The sequence below is a fragment of the Microtus pennsylvanicus genome, chromosome 18 (assembly GCF_037038515.1).
Source record: "Microtus pennsylvanicus isolate mMicPen1 chromosome 18, mMicPen1.hap1, whole genome shotgun sequence".
In the NCBI taxonomy this organism is placed as follows: domain Eukaryota; kingdom Metazoa; phylum Chordata; class Mammalia; order Rodentia; family Cricetidae; genus Microtus; species Microtus pennsylvanicus.
Window position 1 is genome coordinate 42,433,761 of NC_134596.1, and position 22,904 is coordinate 42,456,664.

Below are 22,904 nucleotides of genomic sequence, written 5' to 3' on the forward strand. Positions count from 1 at the left end.
TGCTCAAGGTAACTCAAGAGGGGAAAAAAAGCTGGGCATTTTGAATTCTCTCACCCTTACTCAAGTTCTCCGGGTTTTAAGTCAGAGGTTGGGATCATGTATGAGTCGAAGCAGAGGTCCTCATAGTCTGTGTATTCATAGCTTCAGTATCATTGGTGGCCTGTTGTTTTTACTGTGAGGGCTGGGTTGTTAATTTCGTCTATTATGTACAAGATTCGTAAGGAAGGTAAGGCAATTAGAATCAGGATTACGGCAGGTAAGATGGTTCACATAGTCTCTACTTCTTGGGTGTCTATAGTGCTAGTATGAATAAGTTTTGTTGTCAGTATGAGAGTAATGATATATAGTACTAAAGAGCTGATTAGAAACACGATTATAAGTGTATGGTCATGAAAATTTATTAATTCTTCTATAATAGGTGAAGAAGCATCTTGTAAGCCTAGTTGGAATGGGTAAGCCATATAAGATATATAGAGTTTAGTCTATAATTTAACTTTGACAAAGTTATGTAATTTATTTACTAATATCTCATTGAGAAAGACAGAGGCTATGGTGCTGGCTTGAAACTAGTTTTAGGGGGTTCGAATCCTTCCTTTCTTATTTTACTTTAACGAAGGTTGGCTCTTCAAATGTATGATATGGTGGGGGACAACCGTGAAGTCATTCTAAATTTGTGGAAGCATGTTCCACATTAAGCACTTCTCGTTTAGAAGCAAAGGCTTCTCAAATTATTAAAATTATAATTAGAACTGCTGTTAGTGAGATAAAGGATCCTATAGATGAGACTGTATTTCATGTTGTGTAAGTATCTGGGTAGTCGGAATAACGTCGTGGTATGCCTAATAGACCAAGGAAATGTTGTGGGAAAAATGTCATGTTTACCCCTATGAATATAATGGCGAAGTGGGTCTTAGCTCACATATCATCTAGTGTGTGTACCTTGTAAATAGTGGGAATTAGTGTACAAATCCGGCAATAATAGCAAATACAGCACCTATGGAAAGAACATAGTGGAAGTGAGCAACTACATAATATGTGTCGTGAAGGACAATGTCTAGGGAAGAGTTGGATAACACAATACCTGTCAGCCCTCCTACTGTGAATAGGAAAATAAATCCTAGTGCTCATAGTATTGCAGGGGATCATTTGATATTACCCCCATATAGGGTTGCTAATCAGCTAAAGACTTTCACTCCTGTTGGGATGGCAATAATTATTGTGGCCGATGTAAAGTAAGCTCGTGTGTCAAGTCCTACTGTGAACATATGGTGGGCTCAGACGATAAATCCTAGGAACCCGATAGATATTATAGCTCAGACCATACCCATGTATCCGAATGGTTCTCTTTTACCTGAGTAATAGGTTATGATATGGGAGATGATGCCAAAGCCAGGGAGAATAAGAATATATACCTCTGGGTGCCCAAAAAATCAGAACAGGTGTTGATAGAGGATGGGGTCGCCCCCTCCAGCTGGGTCGAAGAAAGTGGTATTTAGATTACGGTCTGTAAGAAGTATTGTAATTCCTGCGGCTAGAACAGGGAGGGAGAGGAGTAGAAGGACAGCAGTGATTAGGACTGATCAGATGATTAAGGGGGTTTGATATTGTGTTATAGCTGGTGGTTTTATATTGATGATTGTAGTAATGAAGTTAATTGCCCCAAGAATTGAGGACACACCTGCTAAGTGTAGTGAAAAATTGGTTAGGTCAACTGATGCCCCAGCATGTGCTAAATTGCCGGCTAATGGAGGGTAAACAGTTCAGCCTGTTCCTGCTCCGGCTCCTACTATTGATGATGCCAGTAAGAGGAGAAATGATGGGGGTAAAAGTCAGAAACTTATATTTATTAGGGGGAATGCTATATCTGGTGCTCCGATTATAAGTGGGACAAGTCAGTTGCCGAAGCCACCAATTATCATTAGTATAACTATGAAGAAGATTATTACGAATGCGTGGGCTGTGACAATTACGTTATAGATTTGGTCATCGCCTAATAGGGCGCCTGGTTGACCAAGCTCTGCTCTAATTAGGATGCTAAGGGCTGTCCCTACTATCCCTGCTCAGGCCCCAAATAATAGGTACAGGGTCCCGATGTCCTTATGATTGGTAGAGAATAATCAGCAGTTAATGAACATAGGTAAAATGGCTGAGTAAAGAATTAGATTATAAATCTAAGCACAGAGGATAAAGCCTCTTTTTACCAAGCCTTAAGGTGATAATCACATCGAATTGCAAATTCGAAGGTGTAGAGAACTGGCTCTACTAAGGCTTCTCCCGCCCCCTTTCTGATAGGCGGGAGAAGTAGATTGAAGCCAGATTAGGGTGTTTAGCTGTTAACTAAAAGTTTATAGGTTTGAGTCCTATCAATCTAGTAGAGGATTTAGCTTAATTAAAGCAATTGATTTGCACTCATTAGATGTAAGATGTAGTCTTGCAGTCCTTATCAGAAGTTAAACTTTGTGGGTTTGCTTAGGGCTTTGAAGGCTTTTGGACTAACCTAAACTTCTGCTATAGAAGTAAGGGAGATAGGGGAAGCATCAGTGTGCTAATGATTATTATTGGTGATAACATGTTGTTGCTTTTTGTATGGTCTTGGTGAATGTATATTTTGGAGTTGTTATTGCTTGGGAAGGTGGTTAGTGAGGTTGAATAAATTAGTCGTGTGTAAAAGAATAGATTGATTAGGGCGGCTATTGCTATTAATGTGGCTAAAGATAAGTTATTGTTTTTTATTAGTTCAGTGATGATAGCTCATTTAGGTAGAAATCCTGTGAGCGGTGGCAGTCCTCCTGTTGATAATAAAATTAATAAGATTATAGGTAGGGCTATTGGTATTTTATTTCATATAAGTGACATGGAAGTGATTGATGTAAGTGAGTGGGCGTGGAAAATAAAAAATATGGGGCCAGTTATAATGATGTAGATTAGGAGGTTTAGGGTTGTTAGTGATGGGTTGTAAGGTAAAATAGAGACTATTCAGCCTATGGGCAATGGATGAGTAGGCTAGGATTTTTTGTGTTTGTGTCTGGTTAAGTCCGTTTCATGCTCCAATTAATACTGAAATAATGGCTGATAAAATCAGTAGATTAGGGTTAATTAGTTCATAGAATTGGAATAGGATGGATAATGGGGCGATTTTTTGTCATGTAAGAAGAATAAGTCCTACGTTAAGTTTGATACCCTGTGTGACTTCTGGAAGTCATGAGTGAAAGGGGGCTAAGCCTAGCTTGATTGCTAGGGAGATAGAAGTTATTGTCATGATGGTGTTGTTAGTTTCGGGCTGGATGTCCATAGGCCTGGCTGTTTGAAGTTTATAAGGATGGAGAGGAGGAGGATTATTGAGGCGGCTGCTTGTGTGAGGAAATATTTAGTCACTGCTTCAGTGGAGCGTGGGTTGGAGTTGTTGATTATAAGTGGAATAAGTGCTAGCAAGTTTATCTCTAGTCCAATTCATATGACAAATAGATTGGAGCTCAATATGGTAATTATAGGCCCTGTTATGATAGTTAAATAAATAATTGTAAGTGTGATTGGATTAATTAGTACGGGAAGGGTTTAAACCAACATTTCCGGGGTATGGGCCCGATAGCTTTATTAGCTGACCTGACTTTTAGAACAGGGTGTAATGGGTAGCACGGAGAATTGTGGATTCTCGAGTACAGGTTCAACTCCTATCGTTCTAGAAATGAGAGGGTTTAAACCTATAATTTACTCTATCAAAGTAATTCTTTTTTCAGACATATTTCTAGGTGTATGGTGGAATACTTGCTATGAAGATTGGGGTGGAGATATGTCATATGCAGAAAGCTAGAGTTAAGGGTAGGAAGTTTTTTCATAGGAGGTGCATTAGTTGGTCGTATTGGAATTGTAGGTAGGAGGCTCGGATTCATAGGAAAAGGGCTGTTAATATTATGGTTTTTAGTATGAAGTTTATGGTGTAAAGTTCTGGGTTAATAAAATCATGGAATGGGCCTATAAATACAATTGTTGAAAGGGCATTCATTAGGATAATATTTATGTACTTGGCTATGAAAAATAGGGCAAAAGGTCTGGCGGCATACTCTATGTTGAACCCCGAAACTAATTCTGATTCTCCTTCTGTTAGGTCGAATGGGGCTCGGTTTGTTTCTGCTAGAGTTGAGATAAATCATATTATGGCCAAGGGTCAGGCTGGGACTAGGAGCCATAACGGTTCTTGTGTGTAGATAAGGGATTGGATTGAGAAAGACCCATTTATTAAAAGGACGGATAAGAGGATAATTGCTATTGTTACTTCATATGAAATTGTTTGTGCAACTGCTCGCAGGGCCCCGAACATTGAGTATTTGGAGTTGGATGCTCAGCCTGATCATAGGATGGAGTATACTGAAAGGCTTGATGTGGCTAAAATAAATAGGATCCCCAGGTTTAGGTTAACTAGGGGATGTGGTATGGGGAGTGGAATTCATAGGCTTAGGGCTAGTGATAGAGATAATGTTGGGGCAATAATAAATAGGGTTGTAGAAGTAGCTAGGGGGCGTAGGGGTTCTTTAATGAATAGTTTTATAGCATCTGCAAATGGTTGAAGAACTCCGTAGGGTCCTACGATGTTTGGGCCTTTTTGTAGTTGTATATAGCCTAGGATTTTTCGTTTGACTAAGGTAAGAAATGCTATGGCAATTAGCTCTATAAACTGCACCCTGGTTGCAGAGCAGGGCTCTGTGGTCCCATTTCCAGTTCTATCTGGAGTTGGCACAGCTGCAGAGCTAGCTTTGCCAGCATTCTGAATGCAGTTCTGCTGTAGTGCTCACCATCTTCTGGCCATCTACCAGCCAGAGGTCTGCTCTAGCCCTGGGTCTGTTGGGACACCTTGCTACGCTTTGTCACCTTAGCCTCTGAGTGTCACTTTCCTTGCTTATGGACTAGGAATAACTAGGGTTGAAAAGAGAAGTACAATTACATTAACACATACAAAGTAATATGAACACACAGCCAATTGTCAATCATCTTGTTTTCCTCCACAACACCAGGGATCCCACCACTGCTAAAGAGCTTCCTCCAGGAGCGTCTGGGCATCCGCTTAGTGCGGAGGAAACTGGTAAAAGCTAAACACCATATTCTGATACCTCGGAAGGAATCACGAAAGGTAAGTCTTCCAACAGGACCCTGACCCGGGGAAGTGGAGTCTGTTTTAACATGCGCACTGGCTTGGGCATGAGAACACCACTCCCCAGCCAAACCTGGAACCTGGAACTTCTCTCTCCATTGACTCCTGTGCCTTCCTTTCTTGTTAGACAGAGCTAGAGGCGGGGGGGATAAGACGGAGAATCCTCAAGAAGAAGAGGGAGAATGAAGAGCCTTGGATGTCACTAAGTCAGTGATCCCCTAATTTTATAGAAAAACTAGGGCCAGCGAAGAAGTGGGGGAGAAATCAGCCTTGAAGTTAGGACCCCTCACTATCTACAGCTGTCTGAACTTGACTAGAGTTTTGATCTGAGTGGCTGGTATCTCGGCTCTGGGCCTCACAGAGCTGCTTAAAGGGCAGATGAAGGAGCCATGAAACTACACTGACCTTAGTCACACAAGGCCCTGGTGCACGCAACAGCTCTGGGTGGCCAGAACTAGATACACAGCCCATCGTAGGCAGGCTGGATTCTCTCACTCCGAGTGGGCTCTTAGATTCACCTCTGGGGACCTTGTTGGTAATTAATATCTCTTGATCTAAAGGAGTTTCAGGAAATCTGTGAAGAGTGCCTGTCTGCTAACACAGACACATCTGTCCCTTGCCACCTCATCTGTGGCAGCTTCAGTTAATGAAGCTCTTAAGCCCCCAGAGGAGCAGAGCAAGGGTTAAAGCCAGAAATAGACGACATTCTTAAGGTTTCTGTGGCATGCTCTGAGGATCTACCACTTCCCTGTGCATCTACCATCTGGGGCGGGGGGAGGATGTTAGTGAGCTTGATGCTGGGTACATGCCTGTCTCTTACATCGTCCATGGCTGGTACTCCACGGGGCACTCACACCTCTGTCCTCACTCTTCTCCCAAGAAAACAGGCTCAGAGAGGTGCACCAGACCACGAGATACAAGTTAGTGTTGGGTTCAGGGTGTCCCTCGCCCTTCCTCCTGTTTTTAAGGTTCTGAATAATCTGAGTATCAGCTGTGAACAACAAAGCACTGGGGTACATCTAGGCACACACAGAACTTGGCCCTAGAACATGGCTTAGGCCTGACACCAGCTGAGACAGCAGCCTGTCTGCAGTGTGCCAAGAAGGGGAGCTACACATGCAGGCCAGTCCTAGGACTTTTCTCCTCAACTCGCTGGACAAAGGCATGGGCAGGAGGAAAACTGAAGAATTTTTCCTGTGAGCACACAAGAGGCAGCTATACCAGCCTAGCCCCCAGGGCAGGGGGTCAGCCCCCAGTGAGGCAGGAATGAAGACCATCAGTTCACCCTGTGGAAGAGGGAAGGGGTGGGGAGTGGTCTGCCCTGTTCACAAGGAATCCACGTGCTGCTAAGTACAGTGCCCAGTAGTCAGTCTGTAAACCTAGACAACAAGGCATGGACAGCCTCCTCCCTCCTTCCGCTCCCCCTTCCCCTACACAGGAAGATAGTGCAGGAAAGATGGTAACTGGCCCTGCCAGCTAAGTAATTCCACAGCTCCTGAGAAACACGGCTTAGGGAAATGGCCACCCCATCCCTGTAGAAATCCCTGAGGAGAGAGAGAGGCATCTGTTAAACCCTAAAGAGTGGCTCTGACCTGATGTGAGGCCTAGAGCCCGGGACAAGCACCTGGGAAAAAGGCCATTTGTTCCTAGGTACTTTATAAGATTCTCACGTGAGCAACAGAAGCCACGCGAAGATCAGAAGACAATTTGTGGGAGCCATTTCTCACCTTCCAGGCTGGCAGCAAGAGCCCTCCCCACTAAGCCACCATGGTGGTATACAGTGACCCTGTGTCCTCTGTGTAGGGCACATGTGGCCCTCCTGCCTCCCTAGACTCCGCTCTCACCATGCAGCTCATCTAGAGAGCCAATCTAATCTAGCCTTTCTCTCATTCAGGTGAAAACCCACGTCCCCAAAGTGCCAAGGCATTCTCTGGTCCCCCATCACCTGAGCATGACCACAGACAAGCCTCCCTCAAGTTTTATGCAGGAGCCAGAACTGGGAGCCGAGGAACTTCCCTCCACCGAAAACACCTCTCATGAGGCACTGCTGGCTACTGAGGGCCCAGAAGGCCCTTCCCTAACTCACCGGACCTTTGTGCCAATGCCTCCCATCTGCTCCGACTCCACCGTACACAGTGAGGCCGTGTCCCATCCAAGCCGTACAGCTGGCCTCTTGAGCCCAGACCACCCATCAGATGATGATGCCAAGAGTACGGAGTCCATCTTCCTGACTCAGGTGCTTGTCCCCAGCTGCCTCCACCTCTGGCTGCAGTGCCCACAGGTTCCTGCACCGAGCCACCTGCACTGCACTCTCTGGTCAGGGGCTTCACAAGACACTGTAGCCCTGTGGCACAGACAGCACCTTGGATCTTCCTGGGATGTGGTGCTGGCCGGTTGGCAGAGGCCTGTCACTACTGTGCCTTTGCTGAAGTCACCTCCCTTCTCACGCTGCCCTGGGTCCTGGGGACAAAGGTGGCTCAGACACAGGTGCCATCTTCGAGGTGCTTATGGTCTAAAAGGAAAGCTGACAGGAACAGAATTTGCTATCTGTGCTGAGACTGGGGGAACTCAGGAACCAGGCCTGAGGAAGGATGCCTCTGTTCCAAACCAGGAGGGCCATGGAAACGCTAGCAAGGTAGAGATATGGGCAAAGAGAACAGGAAGTGTGGTGCAGGGGAAGAAATTCAAATGGAACCATGAATATCCAGTGGGTCATGACCCGTTTGGGGTCAAACAACCCTTTCACATGGGTTACCTAAGACCATCAGAAAACACAGATGTTTACATACTTATAATTCATAAGTAGCAAAATTATACTTACTAAGTAGCTACAAAAACAATTTTATGCTTGGGGGTAACCACAACACAAAGAATTGTATTAAAGGGGTGGCAGCATTAGGAAGGTTGAGAACCACTGGTGTAGAGAAAGGAAATCCCCAATGTGAATGACTCAAATCCCAGATAATTCTGAATTCTGAATTTTTTATGTGCCAACATGTCCACAAGAGGAAAATTCCACATCATGAAATTTTCGTTTCATGCATAAAATCACTGAAGATATAGGAAATTACCTTAGGGCTATGTATTTAAAATATACATAAAACATCAACAAATTTTACATGTAGACTTGGGTCTTGTGCCAAGGCATCTCATCTTGTCATGTAAATATTCTAAAATATAAACGTTCTTCTTCTCCTGGGCATTTCATGTAAAGATTGTTCAACCTCCATAAGGCTAGAAGAACTGGCAGGGTCCCCCGGAACATCCGTCCTGTACTGTATAAAAACTATTTGGGTAGTCACAATGTTCCTGGCTTACCTCAAAGTGAGAAGAATATAAAACAAGCACCCTGAGCGTGGCATTCGACGGTCCTTCCCGGGCCTTGCTCAGCACCAGGCTCTTACGTGTGCACGCTGCTCCTTGACTGCTGCAGCCACTGCCCTTTGTCATGGCTGGGAGCCCAGGCCTGCTCCTGTCTGCACACACCACCTGTTCTTTCGGCCTCCTTCATGCCTCAGCTCTCCCTTATGAGGGCCCAACACATGAGCTGTGCAGAGCCCATGTTGGGATTGGGCAGGAAACAAGTGTGTTTTCTTCCTGGCACAGGTAAATGAACTGCCATCCTCCACCGTCCACAGGGAAAAGTTAGAGGCGAAGGAGAATGCAAAAAAGAGACCACTAACTGCACCCAGAGAGGCAAAGAGGACCCGGCGGAAGCAGCCGTCTGCCCCTATGTCCAACAAGTATGATGGCTATGAGGAGCTGCTCACGGCCAAGCCTGATCCTACCTTTGTGGAGCCGAAGGGTATGTCAGGGCTAGGGACATCCTCTCAGCCCAGAGCAGGCCACGCCAGACCAAGGCTGATGCTGACTCCATGTGACTGTCTGCCAGGGGGTTCTTAGTACACGGCAGCATCACACTGCCCTTTGCTGAACCTTCACTGCTTTGGGTCATGGGTTTTTTTTCAAAGACTGCCTGGATTAGCCCAGTCAGCCTGGGTGGAAAATTGCTCATAGAGAAGGGTTAATGAGCAAACAAAGCCAGATTCCTGAGTTCTCACCAGCCTCTGTTAAGGCCCAGAAGACCATCCCAAACCCTCCCCACCTGGTTTGGGGCAGCAGAGGCAGTACCCTCTCATCTATGATTCTATTTACTCTGATGTGACAACAGTATCTGTGCCTCCCAAAGAGCCTGCTGAGAGCCAGTCTCCTGGGAGTCACTCCTATCATGTGACCCCCAAGTTTATGGAATCACTGTGAGGCCCAAAGTCTTCCCACATCAGGCTCTGAGCTCACAGGGACATTTCTTGCAATGAATGGTGAAGCACTGGGGTGGGGGTGGGGAGGCCGCAGATCAGAAAGCCCTGGTAAATGGCTTTCTTGGGCTCTGCAGTTCTTTTCCCAGCACTGAGCAGGGTCAGGGACGACACCTGTTTCTGCCTTCTCTGCTAGGCATCCAGAAGAACGCGCAGGCCCTGCACCGCATGCTGAAGCAGCCGCTTGTCTGCCGTTCCTCCAAGCCCAGGCTGGACACTTTCCAGAAACCCTACGTACCCAAAGAGAAGCGGGTAAGCACCTCAGCCACTGATTGTGCTCCTGAGTTTTGAGGTCTCCACCTTGGGACCTTGAGGCCCATTTTCCAGGACTCCCTACTGCCCCCTGCCTGTCGCTATGAGTGCATGACATGACAGACCTCCTTACCTTGTGCCAGGCTGCGAGGATACCAATACCACCCCTACGGAAGACCAAAGCGCAGCTGCTGGATGACATCCTCATTCGCATGCGGGACCCTCGGAACGTCACTGAAGCTCCACTGGGTATGGTGCCATTGTCCCATCAAGGCTGGTGTCTACTAGGGAGGGCTGGTACGAAACTAGGAGGGAGGATGTGGAAAGTGGGGTTTCCCAAGCCCTTTACAGTGTATGCAGGACAGGCACGAGGCTCCCATGTCACCGGGCACCTTCGGGTTTTGAACTAAGGCATGACTTCCCACTGTCGGGGCTGTACTGCCTCCACACACCAACATACTTTATCTCTGGGCCTGAGGAACCGGCGAGCCTGGCCCTGTCCACTCTGGTCCCTGCAGGCGCGGTGCTGCAGCGGCGCGCACAGCAGCGCCTGATGAACCAGAAGCAGTACCGAGAGGCCAAGCGGCTGCTAAAGGAGTTCCGCGCGCGCTACAGGCAGCTGGTGCGCAGCTCTCTGCGGACTGTGTTCACCGCCAGCCCACCGCCCAGGCCGCCCACCCGTCGCGCACTGAGCGCAGGCCAGCCCAAGTTGGGCCGCTTCCTCGAGTTCATGGACGAGTTCTGCCAGGAGCCCACGGCCAGCGACTCGAAAGAGTAGAGCTTCACACCGTCCTCCCCAGGGGCTCTTTGCCCTGGACTATGCCCTGCCCTGAACAGAGAGGGCTTGGACTCCATCTCGCTCCGTGGTCAGCATGTGGAGCTCGGCAGGACCTCGCCTCCGAGCCCGGCCAAGCTACACCTGGTGGCTGGCCCAGCAGCAATAAAGAGTGATGCATACAGCAATACAGTGGGTACCAAGTATTCTTGGAAGCCAGGTCAGGGCCACAGTGGTGGTGTCACTAAGGAAAAATCTCCACTGATTACTGCATCCCAGAGGGCTATGAGAAACCCACCTGAGTCGCTCGTGACAGCTTCAATAAGTGCTGAGACAGAGAAGTAGCACAGAAAGCTCAGAAGTTAAGTGGGCTGTAGCCAGCAAGAGGCAGGGTACCAAAGCAGAGGACCCAGGCCAGGCAGACAGATTTCCCGTGAGGAAGCTTTTTTCCATTGTGAGCGTGAAAGATGATGGAATGGTCCCTTTTGAGATAATGGCTGGTAGAAGGGGGAGGGGCTAGTTTCCCAGGGTCCCATAATCCAGGACACAAGCCGAAGACAGGAATACAAACATCTAGGCTGGGGTTGCTGCATTCTTGGTGTGTGCCCAGTAGGCAGCACCTAATCCAGGAAGGTCTGGAGAAGCCCAGCAGGGCTATGCTGTGTGGGATCTAAGACTTCTCTCCTGAGGACAGCTACTTCAGATTGGGGCATCAGACCGAGCTGCAGCCCCCAGGGTTGAAGAATGCTTCTTGGCCTTCAGCAAGGTAGACGCCCCAACTCCAAATCACAACCATTTACACATTATTGAACTCAACTTCACAGGCATGCAAATAGCTAAAGTGCTTACCCTAAGCTGCGATCATAGCCAATGCCCATGTGCATGTACCTCACTATGCAGGCCACACCAGGTGACAAAGTAGTTAGCTCATTGGACGTCTGACAGATACAGGTAATGCAGGGACCCACAGCAGCAGCCACATTCAGGGCATTTGTGCTTGGCTTGCTAGACTGGACTTTCAGGAGTTTCTAAGTGTCCATCTTTCCTTTGTTGTTAGGAGAAGCCACCCTGACAGTGACACTGTCGACCCTCCTAGACTGCTCCCTTCGCCGGATGTGTTACTGCCACATATTCTCAAGAATGGACCCTACTACCTGCTTACCTACACACACACTCTGTTCCACATATTCTCAAGAATGGACCCTACTACCTGCTACCTACACACACACTCTGTTCCACATATTCTCAAGAACGGACCCTACTACCTGCTTACCTACACACACACTCTGTTCCACATATTCTCAAGAATGGACCCTACTACCTGCTTACCTACACACACACTCTGTTCCACATATTCTCAAGAATGGACCCTACTACCTGCTACCTACACACACACTCTGTTCCACATATTCTCAAGAATGGACCCTACTACCTGCTTACCTACACACACACTCTGTTCCACATATTCTCAAGAATGGACCCTACTGCCTGCTTACCTACACACACACTCTGTTCCACATATTCTCAAGAACGGACCCTACTGCCTGCTTACCTACACACACACTCTGTTCCACATATTCTCAAGAACGGACCCTACTACCTGCTTACCTACACACACACTCTGTTCCACATATTCTCAAGAACGGACCCTACTACCTGCTTACCTACACACACACTCTGTTCCACATATTCTCAAGAATGGACCCTACTACCTGCTTACCTACACACACACTCTGTTCCACATATTCTCAAGAATGGACCCTACTGCCTGCTACCTACACACACACTCTGTTCCACATATTCTCAAGAACGGACCCTACTGCCTGCTACCTACACACACACTCTGTTCCACATATTCTCAAGAACGGACCCTACTACCTGCTTACCTACACACACACTCTGTTCCACATATTCTCAAGAATGGACCCTACTACCTGCTTACCTACACACACACTCTGTTCCACATATTCTCAAGAACGGACCCTACTACCTGCTTACCTACACACACACTCTGTTCCACATATTCTCAAGAATGGACCCTACTGCCTGCTTACCTACACACACACTCTGTTCCACATATTCTCAAGAATGGACCCTACTACCTGCTTACCTACACACACACTCTGTTCCACATATTCTCAAGAACGGACCCTACTACCTGCTTACCTACACACACACTCTGTTCCACATATTCTCAAGAACGGACCCTACTACCTGCTTACCTACACACACACTCTGTTCCACATATTCTCAAGCATGGACCCTACTGCCTGCTTACCTACACACACACTCTGTTCCACATATTCTCAAGAATGGACCCTACTACCTGCTTACCTACACACACACTCTGTTCCACATATTCTCAAGCATGGACCCTACTACCTGCTTACCTACACACACACTCTGTTCCACATATTCTCAAGAATGGACCCTACTGCCTGCTTACCTACACACACACTCTGTTCCACATATTCTCAAGAATGGACCCTACTGCCTGCTTACCTACACACACACTCTGTTCCACATATTCTCAAGAATGGACCCTACTGCCTGCTTACCTACACACACACTCTGTTCCACATATTCTCAAGAATGGACCCTACTGCCTGCTTACCTACACACACACTCTGTTCCAGGAACAGAGCTGACTCTGAAGGATGGCAGTTTTAATGGTTATGCTACAATGGACTATGTAGCCTGACTGCCTATGTCCCTCAGTTCCAGGTCTGCTCTCTGTACCTCCATGGCAGCCCCTTAACCAGTGTGAGGGCATTCCAAAGAGGGCACACTTGTCTGGGCCAAGCACCACCTTCTCTCCCTTGAACAAGCTGGTTGCCTCTCCTTGCTAAGTTTCTGATCATTCTGAGTTCCTTACTTTGGCTTCTTACCCCACAGGCTACTTTCATAGAGAGCAAGTTCAAGCATGAGCCCCCTTTTCCACACATGTAACCCCAGCAGGAAGCCACTATGTTGTACCCCAGCTCTGCTACTACTCTAGTAAGACTTGGTAAGATGGCTCATGGTTTTCATTTTTTCTTGTATTTTCTGACAGAATTTTATGTAGCCCAGGATGACCTTGAACTCCCGATCCTGCTTGTTTCCACAAACTCAAACTGAATCGTCTAGTCACCCAGAACGCTAGTGAGCAATCAGAACCCACAGATGGAGAAGCAGACTATGCTCACACCTGTCACCTGCCCAACCAGTTCCAGTCCAGACAGCAACTGGAGCCATACTGTTCTCCAAGGCCAGTGGTAGAGGTTTGCACTGCAAGGTTATCTGAGGCTACAGCAGTACAAGAGGTAACCAGCAGCTTTGGGGTCAGAGGGCCCAGCACCTAGGCCCTGCACTGCCAGGGCTGGAGTTCCCATCTGTAAAGAAGGACACCCACCATACCTAGTTACAGGGGAATTAATAGTGTGTTGAGCATCTTGCTACTATAGGGACCGAGTACTGTTTTCAAATCTCCGCTGGCTTTTCAAATCTCCCTTGAAGGCCTTGGGCCGAAGGTCTTCGAAGGTCCCACATGGGCTTGCAGAGTCTTCCAGGTTCGTTTTCTGAGTTTAAGAGAAACAGGTTAACATTTGTTCTATGTTCAGTGAAAAACTCATGTCAAAGGTATTTTTTTTTATGACTTTCTGAGCAATGGTTCCAAAGAAGAGTATGTTTAACAATCATATTTCTAAGTACAGCTGTAAGGGGCAAGGACGGTGGCATCCCACAAGTCACTCTTTATGCAAACTGTGTCTTCAGAGAAGTAGGGATGGTCACAAGAGGTCAGGAAACTAAATACTGTCCATTAGAATACATCAAAAGGTATATTTATTCCTTGTGGAGACCGCACCCCAATGCCTTTCCATCCCAGGTACCTCCCTGCCCCAGGACAGCACCCAAACACCTGCCTTGAGCTTAGTCCACACTGTCAGACGCAAGTCTCTCGAGACTAACCAGAAGTAGACTGTTTGCTTTCTTAAGTCTGCTTTACTGCATTTCCAACCTGGGCCTCGCCTGGAACAGGCGCATACACATGAAGAATGCACTTTGGTTCTGTTTTAGTCGTACAACCTCCCACTCAATTCCACACCATTTCACTGTGGCGAAAAGCATCCCTGACAGGGCATACCTTGTCCCAAGTCCTCTGTCAAAAGGCTCTTTATGAGTCAAGGGGTTACAGACAGCAGTGGCAGTCCACCAGGATGCAGGGCCCCTTCTCCGATCCTAATGTAAACAGGTTGAGTAAGTCACAACCACCAGACCACAAGGAGCTATAGCAGGTTGCCTAAAACCAAACAGACAACCATTTTATATTTCTAGGTGGAAAGGTTTGGTACTTGGCTCTTAAGACAACTATATCTGTACAGCTAAGAGTAAACAGTGTATCAGGTGCAGAGAGAGGGAGGGGGAAGAGGGAAGAAGGGAGAAAAAGAACACCCACTTGTCTTGCATAGTATCTGTTTCTTGCTTTGCTGGAGCTTAGGGCTGATGGTCATGATGCAAACTGGAATCTCAGCTTGGAGGGCAAGTGGCAGCTAGGGAGAACTGACGGCTGCTACAAGAATCTGGCACCAGAAGGCTACACCCTACACAGCTCGACACTGAAGCCTGCACTGTCTTTTGCTCATACTTGGTGGTAGGGAAGGGAGAGGAGCAAACCTGATCTTAGCATGGCTTTGTCTAACTCCTTCTGCACCTGAGACGCCCCAAAGGGGACACAAAAGTATATTTGCCCCTCAGAAGAAAAACTGGCAGACACAGAGCAGTCTGGTCACATGGGTTTTGGTGCCTCTTGCACCATCCACTTTGACTAAGTTGACACCTCTGTGTGTTTCTTCCTACATGTCTTCTACAGAAGTCTTCAGAATGCTATGGTGAAAGGTGCATTTCTGGGTCATCAAAGAAAATGTGTGCAGCAGCCTAGTCCTCGCACCCTCCTGGGTCATGAGACTTTAACCAGTTCCATCCTCTCTAAACGCTAAGTCTAGGGAGCATCCTATGGTTGAGGAGCAAAGGGCTGGCTAAGAAAGGTGTAAGACCCTAAGGAATTTTATTCTGAAAGAAACAGCAAAGGCTGTAATTAAAATAACTACAACAAAATTCCACTTATTACTTAGTTCACACTATGGGGTTTTCCCTATTAAGTACTCTGTATATTATGGACATATTCAGGGGATATAGGTACAACTTAATTGAAAGAAACAAAACAGCCGTTCTAAAACCTCTGTCACTTGGGTGTCCCCTTCATTCACAAATTGTGTGACTTTCACTATTATTCTGCCCTAGAAAACTACAGCAGAAACCAGAACAGTGGCTCTTCATTTAAAGTGGGGCTGGGGCTGGTCCAGCTTTAATATCCCACGATGATGAGCTAGCCTCTACCGTCTCCTGATGGCTCTCCACTTCAGTGACAAGCTAGGAAGAAGAAACCCCAGGTCACTGCCGGTTCTGGTGAGAGGTCAGCTTGGGGAATGCATTAGGAGATCACTAAAATGAAGAATGGGCTTCTCTGGCCCTGCCAGTGATCCAGACCTGCCTCATTTCTTAGGACTTGATATAAATGCAGCAGAACATCCACCCTTCCCTGGGAAAGTTACTTAGGAAGCGGGAAAAGGCGGAGTTAACCAGCTCATAAATACCGACAAGGTGTGGGAAATGTTGCTGGTGGCAGGCTGAGTGCTCGTTCTCTCTGCTACAGAGGAAATGGCTGTCCAGAGATCATTAACACACTCTCTGGTCGAACACACGGCACGCACAGTGCACTAGACACACCCCCCTCCTAACGGGGACTATCCTATGGTCCAGCACAGGGTGGGGTGGTCTAAGAGCTCAAAAGCGCCTACTGAATGAACACAGCCTTCAATCAGCAGCTGCCCATGTTAGTCAGTGGCTAGTTTGTAACCAGACAATAATTAATGAAATAGCTTTACTCTCTGAGGGGCATTTTACCTTAAAAAATAATAAGGGACATTTATGACCAGTATACTCTCCCCACAAAAGAAAGTTTTGGATTTTTTGTTTTGTTTCTTTTAACAAATAAGGTCAGTTAGGAAAGAATTCCTAGACAAGAGGTAACTAAGGGACAGAGGTCAGTTGCTGGTTGAATAATCCCTGACTTGATACCAATCCATCTGGTCCAGATGACTTCTCCCAACAGGTACCGTCAGCTACTCAGGAATGTCACTAAGGTTACCTTTCTGGAGAAGGGCTACCAACCCTCTTGAGGAATGGCACATCTCTTAGAAAGACTCACCCTCCTCTTACTCTAGTAAGAAAACAAGCGGAATGCACATACAGAAGGAGCACAGCAGAACGAGGGTTGTGAAGTAATGTCTTTCCCTCTAGCGCACCAGCTCTCCCAAGTCAACAGCTGTAGCTGTGAGGGGCTCCAGTGACCAGGTGTCCAGTGACCACATGCGAGAGCACCTTGCATGCAGTGCTTCAGTAGTTTTCCCACCTTCGAAGCTAAGTGGACTAAAAAGGAAGCCTTTCCTCCTCAGTGTAAACTGTTCTGCCTTGACTTCAAGAACCACTGTCCACGGCACACCGGGACAGCCCCGGCCAGCCCAGCATCCGCAGTACCCACTCAGCAGCAGCACCGCACCTGCAGATACGCTTGTCACCACTGCTGTGCACACTCTTAGAGTCAAGGCAGTAACTAGGGGCAGGGGGGATATTTAAAATATATATTTCTCATCTATTAAAAATATTTTCTTTTTCCCAAAACCAAAAATTAACTCCAACTGAAAGTGTTTTTCTAATGGCCAATGGCATATAAAAGGGTGACATGTGGAAAAATAAGTGTCTTTGCTACTACCTAGTAAGACTAGCCTTCCAATAATAACTAAGATCATAAAAGAAATATATGAAATGGCAAAAATTTCGAAGTTTTCTCTAATGGAATCTCCTGTATCTGCAGACCAGGGCCAGCCCTCCTATTTTGGGCATTAACATGCCTTCTAGCAGCCCTAAAGCCTGAAGTTACCTAGGGCAAGAAGTAAAGTGGTGTGACTATAAAGTAATGAGACCATTGCATGTTTTAAAAACACACCCACACCCCAGGACTCTCAGTTCCCCACCAGAGCAGCCTCTGAAGCCACCTATCTCGGTGATGGCCACACACATCCAGCATCCCCGGGAACAGTCAGTTCTGAGCTGCAGAGAAAGAGCTCCGTCTGCTCCAAGGGACAGCTTTCTTGGGACTCCATGTGCTCCTTCCCCTCCCTAGGAGCTTCAACCACCTTTGGGCTAATTCCAAATCTGAGGTTTTCTCTTCTACAATCCCCAAAACTGACATCTGCCCCGAGGAAACAGCACTACAGGTAACCTCTCTCAGCCACTAAGGAGGGGTTATCCTCTAGCTATTTCTACACTTTGTTTCAGAAACTCTCTGATCAAAGGCAACTCACTGGAGAACTACGCAGTATCCTGCTGGGACCTTTCAAGGGAGACTGCATAGGTTGGGTATAGAAGCTCTGGAAGGTTTGTTAAAATGCCAGTCACATGACTATGGTAACAGCTCATACAGGCAAAGGAAACACCAGCCCACCTGAGAGTCCCTAAAATCCTATCAGAATCCCTATTCTCACTGAGCCCAGAAGGGCAGAAGCACCAAGCACCACCAGGGATGCAAAAGACACATAGTGTCAGCTGCTAAGAAAAATAAACCCCAAAGGTCCATGGGACTGAATTTACTAGCTGCATCCAGCTAGATACCTTGTTTCCACAGTATGGGAGTCTCAGCATTGACCTTTGCCTGACTCTGGGGCAAGTTTTTCATGATTTTTAGACCAAAATTTCAGATAGCCATTGCCAAGTGGAAAGTAGTAAGAAAACCTCATAGCTGTCTCAGGATAGGACTCCTAGGGAAGCAGAGCCTGTAAACGGGGTAGGTGAGCCACCGCAGTTCTACTGTTTACATCTCAGCAATGTTAACTGCTCCAAGGGGGGCTTCGCACTGTCACACCCAGTGCCCAGCCAGTCCCTAGGCCGCCCTGGCATGCATGCCCTCAGGCACCCTGTGGTTGTGGAGAATCCAGGAGACACAGTGGTCAGCCTGGGCGACACCACTCAGCAGCTGAGAACCTCAACACCTGCACTGCAGCTTCATCAAGCTGATACCAAGAAGACCAGGTGTCAATCACAGCATCAGTCAAATGTCATAGTTTAAACAGGGAATGCAAATTAACTTCTGGAGAAGCAAAGGTTCTAAGCTCAACTGATTTAGGTATGCAGAGTCACATAGGGAAGACAGACGAACATGATCACCTGTGCTGTTCATCTCGGATCTTCCCAAGCACTGCACTGCTTGTCTCTGAAGAGTGGATCTTTATCTGCAAGGCTGACTTAAACACTACTCTGTCGTAAGAAGCTGGGGGGGTCTCACGAGTGTGAGAAGGTACTCTCTCCCTGCCATCTCTCACTCTGGCCATCACGTTCATGAATGAGGCCAATCTCAATCTCATTCCAAGTGGGTGCTGCCAGATTTGGGCCTGGAAGCCTTCAGAGTTGGCTCACTCAGGGGGTGAGAAGCATGGCCCAGGTCCTAGAGAACCAAAGATACAGACCCTTGGCTTTGATTACCAAGGTCCTGAAGCCCCTCAGAACCGTATTAGACAGTGTTTTGCCATCGAAAGAAACTCAAAGTGAGACCATTCAGCTAGTTCTTTTGGATAAATGACTGAGGCCAAGGCCTCTGAGAAGCCGTAACATCACATTGTTCAGTAAGTGCTACTTGGCCCCAGCCAGGCTGCTGGACCGTAAGAGATACTGATCCATGTTTCCTTTCCGCCGGCTCACAGTCCGCCTCTCACCGTCAAATATGCATTGTGACTGGATAGCCATCGGGCCCGCATCCTCCTGCTGCCATTTCCGCCCCACCTCAAGCAGTCCTGGGTCTTTGGGTGCCAGGCCCATGTCACTGCTGGGTGGTCGCAGTTTCTTAACACCATTCTGTTCCAAGTGCTTGGTCTTACAACGTCTTTTCCGGCCCCTACGCAAGGAAGGAATTGACTCCTCTCCTAGGCTGTCAACCAGAATGCCATTAGCCAGATCAAAATGACCGAGTGTCTTCAGCTGTTTCTTTGTTTTGAGGACCCCACCCAAAACATCATTTTTGGGTAGCACTGAATTAACTGCTGAAGTCTTCATGACTTTGCTCGTGCAAGTTTTGTCTAACGTGGCATCTAGGGTGGACCTTGACTCTTCAGACTGCTCCCCTTCCAAAGAAGGCCCACTGGCTACAACTCTGTACTCTGAGGAATGGCAGGATTCCTCATGGCTCCTTTTTCTAACACAGTCCTGTTCTGCTTTTGTCTGGTTAACAGAAGGGAAATATTCAAGGGTAGTAGATGTGGGCCCAGCACACTCTGAGAGCGCCTGGGCTCTGGACAGTTTTGTACTTACAGCCAGAGGCGGCCTCTCCTTGCTAGAATGAATAGCTTCAGAGCCTGGTAACTCCTCCCATCCGTCAGGGGCCAGGGAGGTGAGAGTGGCTTTGGAAAGGGTCTTCTTGATCTGCCGTTCCTGGAAGATCTGTTCCCACTTCTTGAGGATCCGTGGACTAGCCTCGTAGGAAGTCTGCTTTTGCAGGCTTCTGTTCAGGTTACGAGGTGTTGACTTGATGATGAGAGGACTTAGCACACGGCCGTCAGGGAGTCTTTTGGGAGGGGTGCATGGTGAGCAGACGATGGGCTTGAAGTGGTTTAGTTCTTCAGAGATGCTGTCGTTGCTTTCAGGGCTAATAGAGCGCTCTGGCTTATGCAAAGAAGTCAAGGATGAAAGGGAGCTGAAGGGCAGGCGCTTTTCTATGGTTAAGTCAGGAGCTGAGAGGCAGCGGTTGTTTTGAGTGGACAAGAGAACACCAATAATGGGGGTGGACCCTGGAGTTATAGTTGTGACCTGAAAGAAATATAAAAGATCATGTGTGTCTGTGTGCACATGCATGTGCAGGTGTCCACAGAGGCCAGAAGCGGGTGTTGGATCCCCTGGAGCTAGAATTATGGGAAGCAACTGACTGATGTGAGTCTAGTACTCTGCAAGCAGAAACGCTCTTCATTGCTGAGCCATCCCTCCAGCTCTCTCATGTATGTATTTGTTTCTACATAAATCCTTTAGATGGTGGGAAGATGGGGAAGGAAGGGAGAAGAAGGGTAAAGTGTACCTTAAAAAAATAGGGAAATCCTAGCTTAAAACACATACACACACATTAAGGAATTAGAAGCATTAAAATCTGAAGATGGGTCTCACCGAGACCTACTTAAAAGGTATCTATCTTTAATGGTGTAATACCCCCCAACTCTGTCTACTAATTTGAACCTTCTTCCTTCATCTCTGTCTATAGGATCCTAATCCTGTGCAACTAACATACTTTGCCTGGTGCAGGGGAAGTTATGTGTGTGTTGCTGGGTAAGCTTGAGGCTGAGGTGTACCTTGGCTCTGTTGGGTGGAGCTGTTCTGAGCCTGCTCTTCACTCGGTCCTGAACCGTGTCACTGCAGCTCTGACTCCTCTGCACCTTGGTGTTTAGCTTCCTATAAAAAGAATATTTAGTTACGATTAGCCCCTACGTGAGTTTAGGAAAAGATGACAGTCTCTTACCATTCTAAGCCACTCACCAAGAAAGACAACCTTTCGGTAGCTATAATAGAAAACAGGTTAACTTATTAACCAAACACCAATAAGAAAGACAGGACACTTAGTTCAGGCTTGTTTTCAGACCCTGCCTCAGTGAGGCAGAGAAGACGGCTGTCTGCCAGGCTTAGAGAGTGGGGGTATTTTACCTCCCTATACCTCCCTCAGAAGATGTGTACAGTATACAGTTCCCTAACAAATAAAACCTGTTCTTCCTATCAGACCCACACCTCTTTGCAAGCAATCTAAGGCAGCAATGAAACAAAGAAAAAAAAAACAAAAAAGAAGCATTTAGGAAGATGCACCACAATGCTCTGTGTTTTTATTTAGGTAGTCAAAATTAAGTGTAGTCTCTTGCTAACTCATTACATTTGAGTTTCCAAAGACCTAAGTCCCAATGACTTAAGAGTTTTCCAGAACACATGATTTTTATCTTTTGTATTATGACTTTATACTTTTTGTGTGGGTGGTTTGCCTGCATGTATACCTGTATAACACATGGTGCCCATGGAGGCCAGAAGAGGGCATTGAATCACTTCCAAAACGTCTACTGAACAAATGACAACTACCTGCCGCCTGCCCACTGCCTGCCCTTCTGTATTCCTCCAGGGTCAAGCAACCATCCAATCCTGCTTTCTTTTCCTCCCCAGGACCTGCAAGGCCTAAAGGACCCAGAAATTCCTTGACCAGGATTTTAAAAACTTCCTGAAACTAGATGTAGGCAAGGAAAGGAAACAACCCAGTCTCACTCCTTCTAAGAGTCTTACAGTCCAGAGGGGAGAGTCTACAGATACTGTCAAACCGAAGGAGACTTGTCATTTCCATAGGAGAAAGGTTCACACTTTGCCGATACGAAATTAACGTAATCCTACCTAGAGGATGCCAGAAATGAGTAAATACGACTTTTCTTAGCTCCTGAATTTTTATAGAAGACTGAGGTTGATTTCAAAGACCACTTGCAATCCTAATGCTAGGAAGGTGGGGACAGGCAGGTCCTGGGCTCCTGAGGCTCATCACCTAGCCCACTTGCCAAGTTTCAGGCCAATCAGGTGCCCTGTCTCAAAGAACAAGGTAGATGGCTCCTGAGGAACACCATGGAGGTTAACCTTACACACACATACACACACACCTTTGTAATCTACTTGGTCTTTTTTTTTTTTTCTTTTTCAAGACAGGATTTCTCTGCATAACAATCCTGGTTGTCCTGGAACTCATTCTGTAGACCAGGCTGGCCTCAAAATCACAGAGATCTGCTGCCTCTGCCTCCAGAGAGTGGGATTAAAGGCGTGCACCACCACCATCCAGCTATAATCTATTAATAATTAATATCATCTCTTTTTACTCCCGCTACTTGTCCGAAGACCCTGTCACCCCAACATGAAAGAACTCTGAATTCAGCTCTTACCCTGCCAGGAAAGCTAAGGAGTAGGAGCTGTTCTTGGAGACAAAGGCCGAGCGATGTGTCTGTATCATTTGGCCCCGAGAAGGTTCTTCATTCTCTGAATCCGAGAGACGTGCAGGACACTGGCAAGGAGACAAGGGAGATAAAATTGGGGTTCCCATCGGATCTATTGTAGCTATGGTTTCAAAGTTCAATCTCTCACTTTTCTGAGTTCCAATTTGATTAGAAGTGCTTTCTGAAAATACTAATTGCAAATGTGGCTTTAACTGAAAATATCCCAAATCAAATTAACCCATTATTAAATTACATTTGATATTTTCTTCCAACTCTGGGAGAGAGGTGACAGACTCAACACAAATAAACAATGGCACTCTTTATGTACTTTGGTC

General features: G+C 46.9%; 2 protein-coding genes across 6 annotated transcripts in view; one reads left to right on the forward strand and one right to left on the reverse strand.

Moving 5' to 3' along the window:
* The window catches only part of Xrra1 (X-ray radiation resistance associated 1), a 72,873-nt gene extending 62,381 nt beyond the window's left edge, over positions 1-10,492 (forward strand). For both annotated transcript variants that reach the window (XM_075952362.1, XM_075952363.1), the window contains 6 exons: positions 5,010-5,125; positions 7,041-7,382; positions 8,753-8,951; positions 9,599-9,714; positions 9,858-9,963; positions 10,233-10,492. In XM_075952362.1, coding sequence (XP_075808477.1) covers positions 5,010-5,125; positions 7,041-7,382; positions 8,753-8,951; positions 9,599-9,714; positions 9,858-9,963; positions 10,233-10,492 — 1,139 coding nt within the window. The remainder of the gene's footprint in view (positions 1-5,009; positions 5,126-7,040; positions 7,383-8,752; positions 8,952-9,598; positions 9,715-9,857; positions 9,964-10,232) is intronic.
* Positions 531-22,904, reverse strand: part of Rnf169 (ring finger protein 169) — a 63,648-nt gene continuing 41,274 nt past the window's right edge. Inside the window, exons 4-7 of one of the 4 annotated variants that reach the window (XR_012908249.1) lie at positions 22,519-22,637; positions 20,914-21,013; positions 18,752-20,383; positions 531-14,768 (exon numbers count right to left, since the gene is read on the reverse strand). Coding sequence is in view for 2 of the 4 variants with exons in the window: in XM_075952364.1 (XP_075808479.1) it covers positions 19,214-20,383; positions 20,914-21,013; positions 22,519-22,637 (1,389 nt within the window). In the remaining 2 variants the exon portion in view is untranslated. Of the gene's footprint in view, positions 20,384-20,913; positions 21,014-22,518; positions 22,638-22,904 lie in introns of all 4 variants that reach the window. The other 3 variants (XR_012908248.1, XM_075952365.1, XM_075952364.1) reach the window with 3 other exon arrangements.